This window comes from Lontra canadensis, unplaced genomic scaffold, assembly GCF_010015895.1.
Source record: "Lontra canadensis isolate GAN:19392208 unplaced genomic scaffold, GSC_riverotter_1.0 scaffold122, whole genome shotgun sequence".
In the NCBI taxonomy this organism is placed as follows: domain Eukaryota; kingdom Metazoa; phylum Chordata; class Mammalia; order Carnivora; family Mustelidae; genus Lontra; species Lontra canadensis.
Window position 1 is genome coordinate 3,282,126 of NW_022631116.1, and position 15,594 is coordinate 3,297,719.

General features: G+C 43.2%; 1 protein-coding gene across 1 annotated transcript in view; it reads right to left on the reverse strand.

Annotated features, from left to right (window-relative positions):
• LOC116857338 (multidrug and toxin extrusion protein 2) overlaps positions 1-15,594 on the reverse strand; it is a 63,849-nt gene that overhangs the window by 18,836 nt on the left and 29,419 nt on the right. Inside the window, exons 9-10 of the mRNA XM_032841323.1 lie at positions 8,943-9,056; positions 7,540-7,607 (exon numbers count right to left, since the gene is read on the reverse strand). Coding sequence (XP_032697214.1) covers positions 7,540-7,607; positions 8,943-9,056 — 182 coding nt within the window. The remainder of the gene's footprint in view (positions 1-7,539; positions 7,608-8,942; positions 9,057-15,594) is intronic.

Genomic DNA, 15,594 nt, shown 5'->3' on the forward strand with positions numbered 1-15,594 from the left:
GGGGAGCCTGCTTCCTCCTCTCTCTCTTTGCCTGCCTCTCTGCCTACTTGTGATCTCTGTCTGTCCAATAAATAAGTAAAATCTTTAAAAAATAAAATAAAATACCAGTAAAGATGCTGAACAGAAAAGACGTTCATTCACATCACTGAGAGTAAGAGAGCAGACCGGCTTCTGGAAGACAGAAGGCAGATGTCATAACCCTGGGGTAGAACCACAGGAAGCCACAGTCCAGACGACGAACAGGCAGAGGCCAGATCCCGCCCGCTCTTCCCCACGCAGCCCAAGGAGGCTCGAAACTTCAAGCCCGTCCGCAAGGCAGCGGTGAGCACTGCTCAGGGGGACTCGCTGCAAACAGCAGAGTCAGACCCCACTGCCTGCCTCATCCTCTTTTAGACTCACTGCAGACAGACAGACTAAGCTAACATAGAAAAGCCAAGTTGGGGGGGAGGGGTTAGCTCCCTGTGTGGCGTGAGCACCTCAGAACCAAGCCCTTCTTGGATTCTGTCTTGGGGACGGTGCAGAGGAGCCGTGGATGAGGAGGGCAGACTGCCCGCTCCCTGTTACTCGCCACAAACCCTAAAATGAAGGTGTCGCTTGACAGATACCAGCTTTGTGCTCGGCTTCCTCCGGGTGCCTCCCACTCAGGGGAAAGGTCTGTTGGAGAAAAATTCCCAAACGACAAGGTCAGAAAAGCCATGCAAGCCATTTATTTTATAAATCAATGTGTTCATTCTTTCGTCAGTACATAGGGACCAATAAAGATCAAGGGATCTTTGGGGAAAACCGAAGAACATATCCCCCCAAAAAACCAAGGTAAATAAAAGGCCAACTGAGCTCAGAGGTAACAATGAGGTGACTGAAAGCATGGAAGAGAATGTTTGAAGGGTCAACTTAGTACCCTAAGATTTCTAACAGATAATGCAGCATAAAACAAGAACAGGTTCCCAGAAAGAAGGGACCATAATAGAAAAAGAAAGGGATATTGGAAATTAAAACCAAAAGTGAAAACATTTAGGGGCGCCTGGGTGGCTCAGTGGTTAAAGCCTCTGCCTTCGGCTCAGGTCATGATCTCAGGGTCCTGGGATCGAGTCCCGCATCGGGCTCTCTGCTCAGCAGAGAGCCTGCCTCCTCCTCCTCTCTCTCTCTGCCTACTTGTGATCTGTCTGTCAAATAAATTAAAAAAAAAAAACCTTAAAAAAAAAGTGAAAACATTTAATAGCAAAAACACAGAGTTCTTTTTTAATGGATGAAAAAGAAAAAAACCCAAGTTCGATACTGGACATCAACTCCACCTAAGTGGAAATTAACAAGAATAGAAAAAAGGTACAGAAAAGGGAGAAGGAGTAATATTTTAAAAACTTCTCAGAGTAAGGGGAAAACAGAAGTCTTCAGTCAGAAAGGATATACCAAGCCCCCAGAAGCAGGATAAGCAAAGTAGTACCTTCACAGAAAAGCACACTTGAGAAAGTTCACAAAGTACATGGACAAAGAAAATAAATGTGATAACTTTCAAAGAGAAAAACCATGTCATCACAAAGGAATAAGAACCAGATTAATATCGGACTTCACACTAGGAACTCAATGCCAGATGAACACACAGTAATGTCTTAAAAATTCTGAGGGAAGCTTGTTCTGAACCTACAAATCTATACTCAGCCAAGTTACTGAACACGTATATGGGGAAAATAAAGGTTCTTTCAAACATGCATAGCTCACAGCTTACCTTCCATATAATCTTAGGGTAAAGTTTTTGACTAAATAATCCAAAATTTTTTAAGAGTGTGGGGTGAGGCAGTGGGAGAGGGAGAGAGAGAATCCTGAGTAGGACCCGTGCTCAGGATAGAGCCCCATGTGGGGTCTGATGTCACCACCCTGAGATTATGACCTCAGCTGAAATCAAGAGTCAGACGTTTAACCAACTGAGCCACTCAGGTGCCCCAATAATCCAAATATTTTTTTTTTAAGATTTTATTTATTTGAAACAGAGAGAGAGATCACAAGTATGCAGAGAGGCAGGCATAGAGAGAGAGAGGAGAAAGCAGGCTCCCCGCTGAGCAGAGAGCCCGATGCAGGCCTCGATCCCAGGACCCTGAGATCATGACCTGAGCCGAAGGCAGAGGCTTAACCCACTGAGCCACCCAGGCGCCCTCCAAATATTTTTTTTAAAGGAATATAATAAAATAGAAGAAGCAAGATCCCAGAAATTGTCAATTTAATTCATGAGGACAATGAGAAATAATTATGGCGTGACAGCCGTGGGGCACCCCAGGAAGAAGTCTAGAACTCAGGGATACAAATTAAACCAGGGATTCAAAGAGCCCTAAAATCTTCAAGAAGAAAAGGGAATCGCATCAAACGGTCCAAACACTGCATGACCTTAGTGAGGCTATACTCTGCTGACAACAAGAAATAAAGAAACCCTATGAAAAGTCCTCCAAAACTTAATAAAGGGCCATAGAGAAAAGTCATACTGTAAATAGGAAGCAAGCTAAAATACATGATTTTGATAAACTGATGAAAGCAAGAAAAAAATAACACACATCACCTTTCACTTGTACCAGTCTCCTTCCAGTGGGAATCTGGGTGTGTACTGGGATATTTCCTTCCCAACCAGAGCACACTATCACTTGGGTCTGCACATAATTCTAAACCCAAAATTCCTGATACCATCTGGTCACTAGTGTTAAGTGGTTTCCAGACTTTCAGACAAGCTCTAAAACATGAACGAGATGACAGTGATTACAGAACACAATTCAAAGGTTATAGCCCTTACAAAATAAAGACAAGGAGAGCTGAGGGGCAGTATGACACCATGATTAAGAACTTGAACTCTCTAGGCGCCTGAGTGGCTCAGTGGGTTAAGCCTCTCCCTCCGGCTCAGGTCATGATCCCGGGGTCCTGGGATCAAGCCCCACATCGGACTCTGCTCAACAGGGAGCCTGCTTTCCCCTCTCTGCCTGCCTCTCTGCCTACTTGTGATCTCTGTCAAATAAATAAAATCCTAAAAAAAAAAAAAAAAAGAACTTGAACTCTGAAGGGAGGCCTCTGGGATCCGATCTCAGCCAGTTACTTCCCTGAACTTGTACCAATTCCTGTCTCTGGATCCCAGTTCCTCTGCTGGGAGGTTGGTAGGAAATAGCAGGAAATCCCTCACACAGGACCCCATGGGCTACTGTCTGCGAAGTGTCTGGAATAGTGCCTGGCCCACAGCATGTGGCTGTTGTTAATATCTTATTGGATTTGGGAGGCAACCGGGAAGAGAGATGTAAAGAAACAAGGATACAACGTTCATCTCGGAGGTTAAGTTGCAGGTGTCTACAAAGGTGTGGGATCAGGGAATAGAGGTCTATCTTTACCATTATCAGTCACAACAGTAACCACTAAGAGAAGCAGAAATAACCAGCACCTGAAGGTAGAGGGAGATGTTGTGGAAAGTGAGTGGCAATCCTCATCCTAACAGGGAGTCAGTGGTGATGGGAAATGTAGGAATAAAGCTCTAGGCTCAATCATCTGAAATACAACCAACAAGGGTTCTCAAGTGGCCACCCCTGGGGAACTGGCCTCAAAAGGAGGAAGCAAATTTATTTTCAGTTTGTGACACCCAGAACTATGTGAGCACATTATGTGCTGCTTAAGTATGAATTGGTTTTATAACATATTTTAAAAAGATTTTATTTATTTGACAGATAGAATACTGTAGTATTAAATAAATTTGTCTGAATTTTGTCTTTTGGGGACTGGCTTGTTTCCCTTAGCATAGTGTCCTCAGGATTCATCCACGTTGTAGCAGGTATCAGACCCTCCTTCCTTTTAAATTTTTTTTAAGATTTTATTTATTTTGACAGAGATCACAAGCAGGCAGAGAGAGTGAGAGGGAAGCAGGCTCCCTGCTGAGCAGAGAGCCCGACGCGGGACTCGATCTCAGGACCCTGAGATCATGACCTGAGCCGAAGGTAGCGGCTTAAACCACTGAGCCACCCAGGTGCCCCCTCCTTCCTTTTTAAGGCAGAATCCTACTCCGATGTATGTCTATATCGCGTTCTGCGTATCCACTCATCTGTCGGTGGACATCTGGGTCACTTCAACCCTTGGCTCATGGGAATAATGCTGCTGTGTTCATAGGTGTGCAGCTAGCTTCTGGAGATCTTGCTTTTTTTTTCTGTGTACCCCAAAGTGACATTGCAGGATCACAGGATACTTTTATTTTTAATTTTCTGAAGAACTGCCACGTTTTCTTCCTATAGTGGGTATACACCATTTTACGTTCCCACCAATGGCACACAAGGGTCCCAATTCTTCTGTACCCTCAGCAAGCCCTGTTAGTTTCTTTGTTTTGGGTTTTATTTTAAAAAATAGTAGCCCTAATGGGTATGAGACGGTATCCCAATGTAGTTTTTTTGTAAGTATTTCCTAATGATTATTGATGTTGGGCATTTTTTCATGTGTTTATTGTACATCTTCCTTCCAGAAATATCTATTCAAGTCCTTGGCCCACTTTTTGATTGGTTGGTTGTTTTTTTGCTACTGAGGTTTAGGAGTTTTGTCTATATTCTGGATAGTAATCTCTTATCCCATAGGATTTGTGAATATTTTCTCCCATTCTGTGGGCTGCCTCTCTCTTCTATGAATGTTGTCTTTGGATGCACATCATTTTTCAATTTTCATGAAGTCCAGCTTGCCTGTTTTTTCTTTTGTTGCCTGTGCCTTTGGTGTCATGTGTAAGAAATCATTGCCAAATCCAATGTCATGAAACTTCTGCCTTGCATCTTTCTCTAGAAGTTTTACTGTTTATGGCTTACATTTAGGTCTGTGATCCGCTTTGAGTTCATCTGTGTATATGGTGTGAGGTAATGAGACGGCAACTTCATTCTTTCTCATGTGGATGGATACCCAGTTTCCCAGTACCCATTACTGAAAAGACTGTCCTTTCCCCATTGAATGGCTGTGGCATCTTTGTCAAAAATCATCTGATCACATATGCAAGGGTTGGTCTTTGTATCTAATTTCCATCTGCTTACATGTCTTTGTTTTATTCTGGAATTTCCACCAACTGGTCAAGTTCATTATGTGATTTTCCAGCTTTAACTCATCTGTTCATCCCATCGAGTATTACATTTGTATGGCTATAATTTGTAATTTTAAAAATCATACCTGGTTCTTTCCCAAATATTGTTTTTTTCATTTCAGCTCCTCCTTTTATGAACAATTTTAAACATACTTTTCTATTCCCCAATTATTCCTCCATCATCTCAAGCTCTGAACTCTAATTTTTCTGTTTGTTGTATCTGTCCAAATTTTGCTTGTGGTGGATTATTTCTTTGTATTTTGTGATTTTGATTGGATGTTCACCCCTGCTGGACTTTTTTCCCATAGGAAATAATGAAGAATTATTGCCTTACTGCCTCTAACAAAGGAAAGCCTGTGACAAGAAACAGAAAGAACAGTGGTTGCTAGAGGCTGAGGGCAGGGGAAGCAGGTAACTGTGGAATGGGTAGAATTTAGAGTCTTATGGAACAAAAAGTTTCTGGAGCTTGGCAGCTCAAAAGTGTTAACACAACTAAATTGCACAGTTAAAATTGGTTAAGATTGTAAATTTGGGGGCACCTAGGTGGCTCAGTCACTAAGCGTCTGCCTTCACCTCAGCTCGTGATCCAGGTCCTGGGATTGAGCTCGGGCATCGGGCTCCCTGCTCAGCGGGGTGTCTGCTTCCCCCTTTGCCTCTACCCCGCCCCCCACCCCTGCTTGTGCTCCTGTGCACCCTCCCTCAAATAAATTAATTTTTAAAAGACGGTATATTTTATATTATGTGGTTTTTAGCACAATTTAAAAAAAAAAGGGGGGGGGCACCTGGGTGGTTCAGTGGGTTAAAACTTCTGCCTTCGGCTCAGGTCATGATCCCAGGGTCCTGGGATCAAGCCTCGCATCGGGCTCTCTGCTCAGTGGGGAGCCTGCTTCCCCCTGAGCCCCCCCCAGGAGTCCCCACCCCAACTGACATTCCTTCTGTGAATGGTTCTTCATCACCGGCCTCCTGTATGACACGTTCTCCTGATTTCCTTCATTCCACACTGGCCTGCCCTCCCTTTTGGCTGGGTTGTCCTATTCCTGACTTCTACATCTTGAGGTTTTCTCCTAGACACTCTCCATTTGTATTCGTAAACAACGTCATCAATCCCCACTAAAAAAACCCCGTTTTCATTTTTAAGAATAAAAAGAAAAAATACACAGTGGGGCACCTGGGTGGCTCAGTGGGTTAAAACTTCTGCCTTCGGCTCAGGTCATGATCCCCGGGTCCTAGGATCAAGCCCCACATCGGGCTCTCTGCTCAGCGGGGAGCCTGCTTCCCCCCGTCTCTCTCTGCCTGCCTCTCTGCCTACTTGTGATCTCTGTCTGTCCAATAAATAAATAAAATCTTTAAAAAAAAATACATGGAAACAAAAATGGCCCATAATCCCACTGCCCAGATGGTGTTTGTTGAACTTGAAAAAAAAAAAAAAAGAATCAAACAAAAAAAAGAGGAGTATCTGTACAGGTTTGGAATATTCCAAAAGAATCAAGAAGTACAAGACACAGTTATCCAAGCCAGAAACTTGGGGGTAGTTTGTAATTCTTCGTACTCATTGCCTTGACTTCCATGTCTAAACCCTGGTCATGTCCTCTGCCCTACAACACAACTAACTCACCCACTTTTCTCCCCATCCACCAGCAGCCTCCTATGTGCTCACCTAGATGATTCCAGTAGCCTGTTCCAGACCTGCCCAAACACCTGTGCTCCCCTAAGTCAGCTTCTACGTGTCACACCCTTCCTTCCTCCTTAGCCCAGGTTACTGTTTTGAGTACCGGGACATGCCACATGCTCTTTTCCATTGGGGAGCCCTGCAGTCAGCTCTCAGCCTCTGGCTTGCCGGGCTGCCTCCCATTCCCCTTTCCAGTCTCAGCTTACCAAGTAACTCAGAAGAATGGTTTCTGACTGTCCTCCCTAAAACGGTATCCATCTCTATTTTTACTCATCTCAGACTTTTTTTTTTTCCTTCCTCTATGGGATGTGTCATCTATGTTTGTAATGTTCTTGTGTATCTGTTTACTTCGTTGTCTCTGTCTCCCCGCCAAACCACAGGCCACGAGAGGGCAGGGACTGTCTTTGTCCCGCTCTCCATCAGGTCCTAGCACCAACTCCGTATTTGTTGAATAGACATGCCAGGCATTGTGTTAAGTACTTTAACACATTTTCTATCCTATTCAGTCTTCACCTGCTACATACATACTGTTTTTCCCATTTTGTAGATGAGAAAAGTGAAGCTTGGAAAGGTTAAGTAATGAGTCCACAGTTGCACAGTTAGGGAACAGCACAGCAGGACTCAAACCCAATGTCTGGCTCCAAACTCCATGTTCCCCCCAGTATGCTGTGCTCCCTCCCCTGCTGTCTGTCTGTCTGTCTCCTCTCTCCCTGGAGCATGGCATGGAGGGTTGAATGAAGGCAGTGACAATGGCCCAGCAGAGTTTATGCAGAGAGAGTGCCGGGTCTCACCCTGAAGGTCTTACCATGTAGGCTGCAGAAGCCAGTTCGTAAATGATGGCCTGGGCCCCAAGCTCCGTCACACTAATCAGACCTGAAATATTAGCACAGACACGTACAAAACACAACTTAAAAGGTGGGTTAAAACAAATATTTTCCTTAGGAAACTAGAATAGATCTTAATTTAGAAGAATCGAGGGGGCGCCTGGGTGGCTCAGTCGGTTAAGGGTCCACCTCTTGGTTTCAGCTCAGGTCATGATCTCATGGGTTGTGACACTGACCGTCGCGGGAGTCTGCTTGAAGGTTCTCTCCCTTGGCCCTTTCCCCCAACTCATGTGCATGCTCTCTTTTTCTCCCTCAAATAAATACATGAATCTTTAAAAAGAAAAAAAGAATTTAAAAAGAAGCCAGGATTGGCCCCAGAAGCATAACCCAGTGGCACAATTCACTATGCATGCTGAGGAGAGCCCCAGATGTCTGCTCCCAGGACGCTTCCAAGAATTGGGGCAGCTAAGACCCAATACAGGTTCAGTCTATAGGCCCCTGCTCTACCTGACTCCACAAAACATCAGGTTTAGAGTAGAAAACAACGAGGCTCCTGGGGTTGCAGGTCATACCTGGGAGCCATAGGGTCACAGTGTGGGAGGGGAAGGACAGAATGCAGCGGAACTCTGTATAGAGCATGGCGGGATGACAGGAGTATTCAAGTCCCCGGATCCTCTGTCTCTATTATTTCCTCTATTGCCTTACTAGCAGTAAGATGGCTAAGGTGAAAACTTATGACCGAAATTATCAGATCTCTGATAGAAACAAAGATCACATTGAAAACACAGCCAAGGGGCGCCTGGGTGGCTCAGTGGGTTAAAGCCTCTGCCTTCAACTTAGTTCATGATCTCAGGGTCCTGGGATTGAGCCCCACATCAGGTTCTCTGCTCAGTGGGGAGCCTACTTCCCCTGATCTCTCTGCCTGCCTCTCTGCCTACGTGTGATCTCAGTCTGTCAAATAAATAAATAAAATCTTAAAAAAAGGAAAAAAAAAAAGAAAACACAGCCAAATGAGGGACTCTGTGTTTGTAAATGGCTTAAAAACTTGCATGATCCCTAGCAAAAGTCAGTGGAAGCAGAGGGTCTGGTAGAGTCAGGAGACCCAGACTGGGATTTCTGCTCCCCCTCTCCATGACCTTGCCAAACCTTTTACCTGGGGCCTCCCTTTCTGAATCCATAAAGTAAAGGGCAGTGAGGCAGAGCTAAAAGCCCCACTCAACTTGAATATGGTTACAGTTGGACAAGGATTTAAACCTAAGTTGAAACTTCCAAGAACATCTGACACAATGGGAAGGAAGGAGGAGTAAGGCCCATGGCTCTTGAGAAGGCCTGGAGACAAGGATGGCCAGGCTGTTCTTGGATTTCTACTGTACCATTGACAAACCTGCGAGGAAGGTTCCAATCTCAAAGGTCCACCACTCAATGCACACCATGAACATACTGGGAATAGCCAGCTGGATGTAGGAGCCCCATTCTTGGAAACAGTCCCAAGTCCAACCTGGAGAACAGGGAAGAAAGGAAACGGCGTTTTCTTTGCAGCAGTCTCTGATGCCAACAATTCTGTTTCACACACTCCTCCTCCTCCAAATGGCCAGAGACTGCAACCACAATTGTCCAGAAAAATAATACATTTTAAAGATGTCAAATAAGACCAGAGTTTGAGATGGTGGGAAGAGGGCTGACAATACTTAGTGAAACTAAACTATGTATATGCCCTCCCATCCACACATTTCATGCCTGGGTATAAACGGTAGAGACCCTTTGATGGAGCTCTGTGAGAACATATGTAGGCTGTTCACTGAGGCAGGGTGTGGGTGTGGGCTACTGGGGGCACCAAGGGATCACCACTAGGAAGCTAGAGAAGCAGACTCTGAACCATGCATCTTACAGTCAAAAGCAGAACACCAGATCCATATGTGGCAATATGGTTAGATCTGAAAATAGACTGTTCATGGGCAACTAATGTAAAAACAGAACCTCCCAACTACATCAAAATTTAAACTTCTGTATATCCAAGGACACAGTCACCAGAACAGAATGTGGCAGCCCGTGGAACAGGAAAAAATATTTGCAAATCATGTATCTGGTAAGGATATGCAGATATCAAGATAAGCAGAATATACCAAAAAAAAAAAAAAATGACAAAACAGTCCAACTAAAAAATGAGCAAAGGACTTGAACAGACATTTCTCCAAAGAAGATATACAAATAGCCAACAAGCACATGGAAGAATGTTCAACATCACTAATCATTCGGGAAATGCAGATCAAAATTACAGTAATAAGATGGTACCTCACACCCATTAGAATGGCCTTTTTAAAAAAGAAACAGAAGGGGCGCCTGGGTGGCTCAGTGGGTTAAAGCCTCTGCCTCCGGCTCAGGTCATGATCCCGGGGTCCTGGGATCAAGCCCCACATCGGGCTCTCTGCTCAGCGGGGAGCCTACTTCCCCTGCTCTCTCTCTGCCTGCCTCTCTGCCTACTTGTGATCTCTGTCAAATAAATAAAATCTTAAAAAAAGGAAGGACGGTCTGACAGGTGCTGCAACAGGGATGAACCCTGAGGACACTATGGTAAGACACAAAAAGACAAATACTGTATACAATTCCACTTCTGTGAGATATCTAGAGGAGTCAAACCGGAGACAGAAAGCAGAACAATGGAACGGTGGTTGCTCTGGGACGGAAGGAGGGGGAACAGGAGTTTCTCTTTAATGGGGACAGAGTTCGGGTTTTGTGGGATGAAAAAGTTCTGGAGATGGATGCTGGTGGTGGTAGCTGTACAGTGTGAATGTGCTTTCACACTACTTAACTACACCCTTCAAAGAAGATGGTATATTTTAGGTTATGTATGTTTCAGTGCAACTTAAAACAAAACAACAAAATATCGTGCTAAGTCAGAGAGGTCAATAAACTTCTTCTGTAAAGGGCCAAATAGTAAATGTTTTCAACATCGCTGGCCAGATGGTCTGTGCCACTGTAGCAGCAAGGGAACAGCCACCGGCATAGTGCAAGTGATTAGGCGTGGCTGTGTTCCAATCAAACTTTGGTTACAGAAACAAGCTGCGGCTGGATTGGGTCCATGGGGTTGTTTGCCGATCTCCGTAGCAAGTGAAAAAAAATTATCGGGGAGGGGAATCTGAACAATAATACTATTAGTCAAATATAAACATATATGTGGGCCAAAAACAATAAAACCAATTTGCAGTTTTCAAAGATGCAAATGAAGATATACAAAGCACAGAGAGGGAGCCCTGAGGGAGGAGGATGCAAATTACGAAATGGAGGGAGAAACAGTCTAAAATGGAGAGGAGCCCTGTAAGACACAACATCCGTGCACCATGAATTGAGTGTGAGAAACTCAGTGCTTTGGATCTAAGGTCCAGGATAGGAGAGGGAGAGAAGGGGGAGGGGAAGAAGGCACTGAAAAACACTGAGGAATTCTTGTACCATAAGAACAAAGAAAGGCACCAAGAGCCATCTTGCCACTCACCTTATTGGGTCCCAAGAGAAGAGAGGGCCTAGGACCCCCCTCACCCCCAAATTTGGAGATGCAGGCTTGAGGGGAAAACAACATCAAGAACAAATGGAGGGGGCGCCTGGGTGGCTCAGTTGGTTGGGCGACTGCCTTCAGCTCAGGTCATGATCCTGGAGTCCCAGGATCGAGTCCCGCATCAGGGTCCTTGCTTGGTGGGGAGTCTGCTTCTCTGTCTGACCTGCCCTCTTCTCATGCTCTCTCTCGCTCTCATTCTCTCCCTCAAATAAATAAATAAATAAAATCTTAAAAAAAAAAAAAAAAAAGACCGAATGGAGGAAGATGGGAGAGAAATAGACCTTAATTTCATCTGGTCCCAGAAATTCCGCTAGATTGCTATCAAATCATTCTTAACACCTGCGAACTCAACCGGAGATCGAAGACAAGAAGAGCAGCAATTCTAGGAACAGAAAATCGACCACCACCTGGAAGGTACGATGCAGGGAGAAGTGAATCCGAGGTGACATATAGGAAGATAGACCATGGGGGGAGGGGCTGGCTCCCAGCAAGCAGTAGAGCAGGAAAGCACAAAATCGGAACTTGTAGAAGTCTGCTTCACTGAGTGACGTCACTCCAGAGGCTAAGTAGCCCTCGTGGGGACAGTGTGGTCTCAAGACCTGCTGGGTCACAGAAGGATCGAGGGTGTCTGAGTGTGGCAGAGCCCCAGGTATCGGAGTGGGGAAGCTGGCTGCAGAGACAGAGCCAAGGTGGGGGCTCTCAGCTCGGGGTTACCTTAAACCATGATCCACAGCACAGTTGGGCCACTGCTCTTCCAGCAGGGACCCCACAAGTGGCAGATCCAGGGAGACGCCCAGCGTGAGAGCGCACAGCAGGAATCGGCTGGCTTTGGAGACGCCAAACGGGGCCGAGTGTCAGAGACAGAAACGCTTGGTCACAGGCCGGGTGAGCACAGAGCAGCAGCCGGAGACCAGGGAGACGGGAAGGATCGAGCGCTTTTCTCCAAGGGTGCACTGAGGAGTGGGACCCTGAGCACTCAGCTCCTCTGGGCTAGAGATTAGGAGGCCACCATTTTCATTCCCGTCCTCCAAAGCGGTACGGAAAGCGCTCAGGGAACAAAAGCTCCAAGAGCGAATCCTAGCAGATGGCTTAGCTCAGCCCCTGGCAAGGGCGGTGCAAGTCCACCTCAGGCAAATACACTGGAAAAGCCACACAACAGGTCCCTCCGCCAGAAGATCAGCAAGATCATCCGGCCATCAAGTTTATGGATCAATGAGAATTGCAGAACTCCAGCGCTAGGGGAATACAGCACATAGAACTCGTGGTTTTTCCCCCACGATTCCTTAGTTTTTCAACTTTAATTTTTTTCTTTCCTTTTCAACCAATTTCTTATTTTATCAACTTTTAAAAATCTTTTTTGATTTTCATTTTTACAGTTACATTCTATCCCTTCATTATGTAAGTTTTTCTTTCTTTACAATTTTGGGATGCAACTTCTTCTAACAGACTAAAATATAGTCAAAATCTGTTCCTATTCATTTGTCGGATCATATTCTCTTTTATGTTGTTGTTTCTTCTTCTTTTGTTTTGTTTTGTTTTGTTTTGTTAAAGGCTTTTAAAATTTTCATCTTTGCAGTTATGTTCTATCTTTTCAGTGTATTTAATTTTATTTTTTACATTATTTCTTTACAATTTTGGGATCTAGTTTTCTAAAAAAAAACAAACAAACAAACAACAAAAAAAAAACAAAGCAAAAACAAAACAAAAAACCAAAACAAAATACACACAAAATCCAATGTATTGCTCTATTCTGCTCATCTAATTATATTCTCTTTTTTCTTTCTCCCCTCACCCCCAGTTTCAGGTATCTTCTGATTTGTTTAGCATATATTTCTCTGGGGTCATTGTTGCCATTTTGCATTTTGTTCTATCGTTCATCTATTCTTCTCTGGATAGAGCGACAAGACGGAGAAGTATCAAAAGGTGACTATCAAAAAAGAGAACAAGAAGCAGTACTGACTGCAAGGGACCTAATCAATATGGACATAAGTTAAGATGCTGGAACTAGAGTTAGGAATAATGATTATAAAGATATTAGCTGGGCTTGAAAAAAGCATAGAAGACACTAGAGAATCCCTTTCTGGAGAAGTAAAAGAACTAAAGTCTAACTGGTGGTGGGTATTAAGGAGGGCATGTATTGCATGGAGCACTGGGTGTGGTGCATAAGCAATGAATTCTGGAACACTGAAAAGAAATTTAAAAAATATATAAAAATTTTTTTAAAAGTGAAAAAGGTTGTCAATGAGATGCAATAAAAAAATGGAGGCTCTTGCTAGGATAAATGAGGCAGAAGAGAGAATTAGTGATATAGAACACCAAACGATGGAGAATAAAGAAGTTGAGAAAAAGAGTGATAAACAACAAGGGGAGAATTTGAGAGCTAAGTGATACCATTAAGTGAAATAATATTAGAATAATTGGGATCCCAGAAGAGGAAAGAGAAAGAGAGGGGCACAAGGTATACTGGAGCAAATTATAGTGGAGACTTCCCTAATGTGGGGAAGAAAACAGACATCAAAATCCAGGAGGCACAGAGAACCTCCCTCAAAATCAATAAAAATAGGTCAACACCCCAACATATGATAATGAAACTTACAAATCTCAAGAGAAAAGGAGAAAATCCTGAAAGCAGCTCAGGACTAAAGATCTGTATCCTACAATGGTAGAAATATTAGATTGGCAACAGACCTATCAACAGAGACCTGGTAGGCCAGAAACAATGGATATGATATATTCAGGGTGATGAGAAAAATATGCAGCCAAGAATACTTTACCCAGCTAGAATGTCATTCAAAATAGAAGGAGTGATTAAAAAAAAATTCAGGACAAACTAAAAGAATTTGTGTCACCAAACCAGCCCTACAAGAAATATTAAAAGGGATCCTTTAAGCAAAAAGAGAGCACAAAAGTAACTTAGACCAGAAAGGAACAGAGACAATATACAGTGACAGTCACCTTACAGGCAATACAATGGCACTAAATTCATATCTTTCAATATTTATCCTGAATGTAAATGGGCTAAATGTCCCCAATCAGAAGACACAGGGTATCAGACTGGATAAAAAAGGCAAGACTCATTTATATGCTGTCTGCAAGAGACTCATTTTAGACCCAAAGATACCTCCAGATTGAAGGTGAGGAGGTAGAAAACACTTTATCATGCTAATGGACATCAAAAGACAGCTGGGGTGGCAAGCCTTATATCAAACAAAATAAATTTTAAACCAAAGACTGTAATAAGAGGTGAGTAAGGACACTATGTCACAATTATGAGGTCTATCCAACAAGAAGATCTAACACTGTAAATATTTATGCCCCTAACATGGGAGCAGCCAATTATATAAGCTGATTAATAACAAAATTAAAGAAACAAATCAATAATAATACAATAATAGTAGGGGATTTTTAACAACCCCTCTCTGCAATGGACAGATCATCCAAGCAGAAGATCAACAAGGAAATAAAGGCTTTGAATGACACACTGGACCAGATGGACATCACAGATATATTAAGAACATGTCATCCCAAAGCAACAAAATACATATTAATCTCTAGTACACATGGAACATTCTCCAGAATAGATCACATCCTGGGACAAGTCAGGTCTCAACTGGTACCAAAAGACTGGGTTCATTCCCTGCATATTTTTGGACCATATGCTTTGAAACTGAAACTCAATCACATGAGGAAAGTTGGAAAGAACCCAAATACATGGAGGCTAAAGACCATCCTACTAAAGAATGAATGGGTCAACCAGGAAATTAAAGAAGAATTTCAAAAATTCATGGAAAAAAATGAAAATGAAAACACAGCTGTTCAAAACCTTTGGTATGCAACAAAGGTGATCTTTTAAGAGGGAAGTATATAGCACTACAAGCCTTTCCCAAAAAAACAAGAAAGGTCTCACATACACAACCTAACCTTACACCTAAAGGAGCAGGAGAAAGAAAAAACAAAGCCTAAGCCTAGCAGGAGAAGAGAAATAATTAATATTAGAGCAGAAATCAATGAAATAGAAACCAAAAGTAGAGTAGAACAGATCAATAAAACTAAGAGCTGGTTCTTTGAAAGAATTAATAAGATTGATAAACCCCTGTCCAGACTTATCAAAAATAAAAGAGAAAGGAGCCAAGTAAATAAAATCATGAATTTAAGAGGGGAGATCACAACCAACACTGAAGAAATACCAACAAATTAGATAATCTGGAAGAAATGGATCCATGATATAAACTACCAAAACTGAACCAGGAAGAAATAGAAAACCTGAACAGACCCATAACCAGCAAGGAAATTGAAGCAGTCATCAAAAATCTCCCAACAAACAAGAGCCCAGGGCCAGATGGCTTCCCAGGGGAATTCTACCAAATGTTTAAAGAATTAATACCTATTCTTCTGAAGCTGTTTCAAAAAACCAAAATGGAAGGAAAACTTCCAAACTCTTTTTATGAGGCCAGCATTACCTTGATCCCAAAACCAGACAAAGACC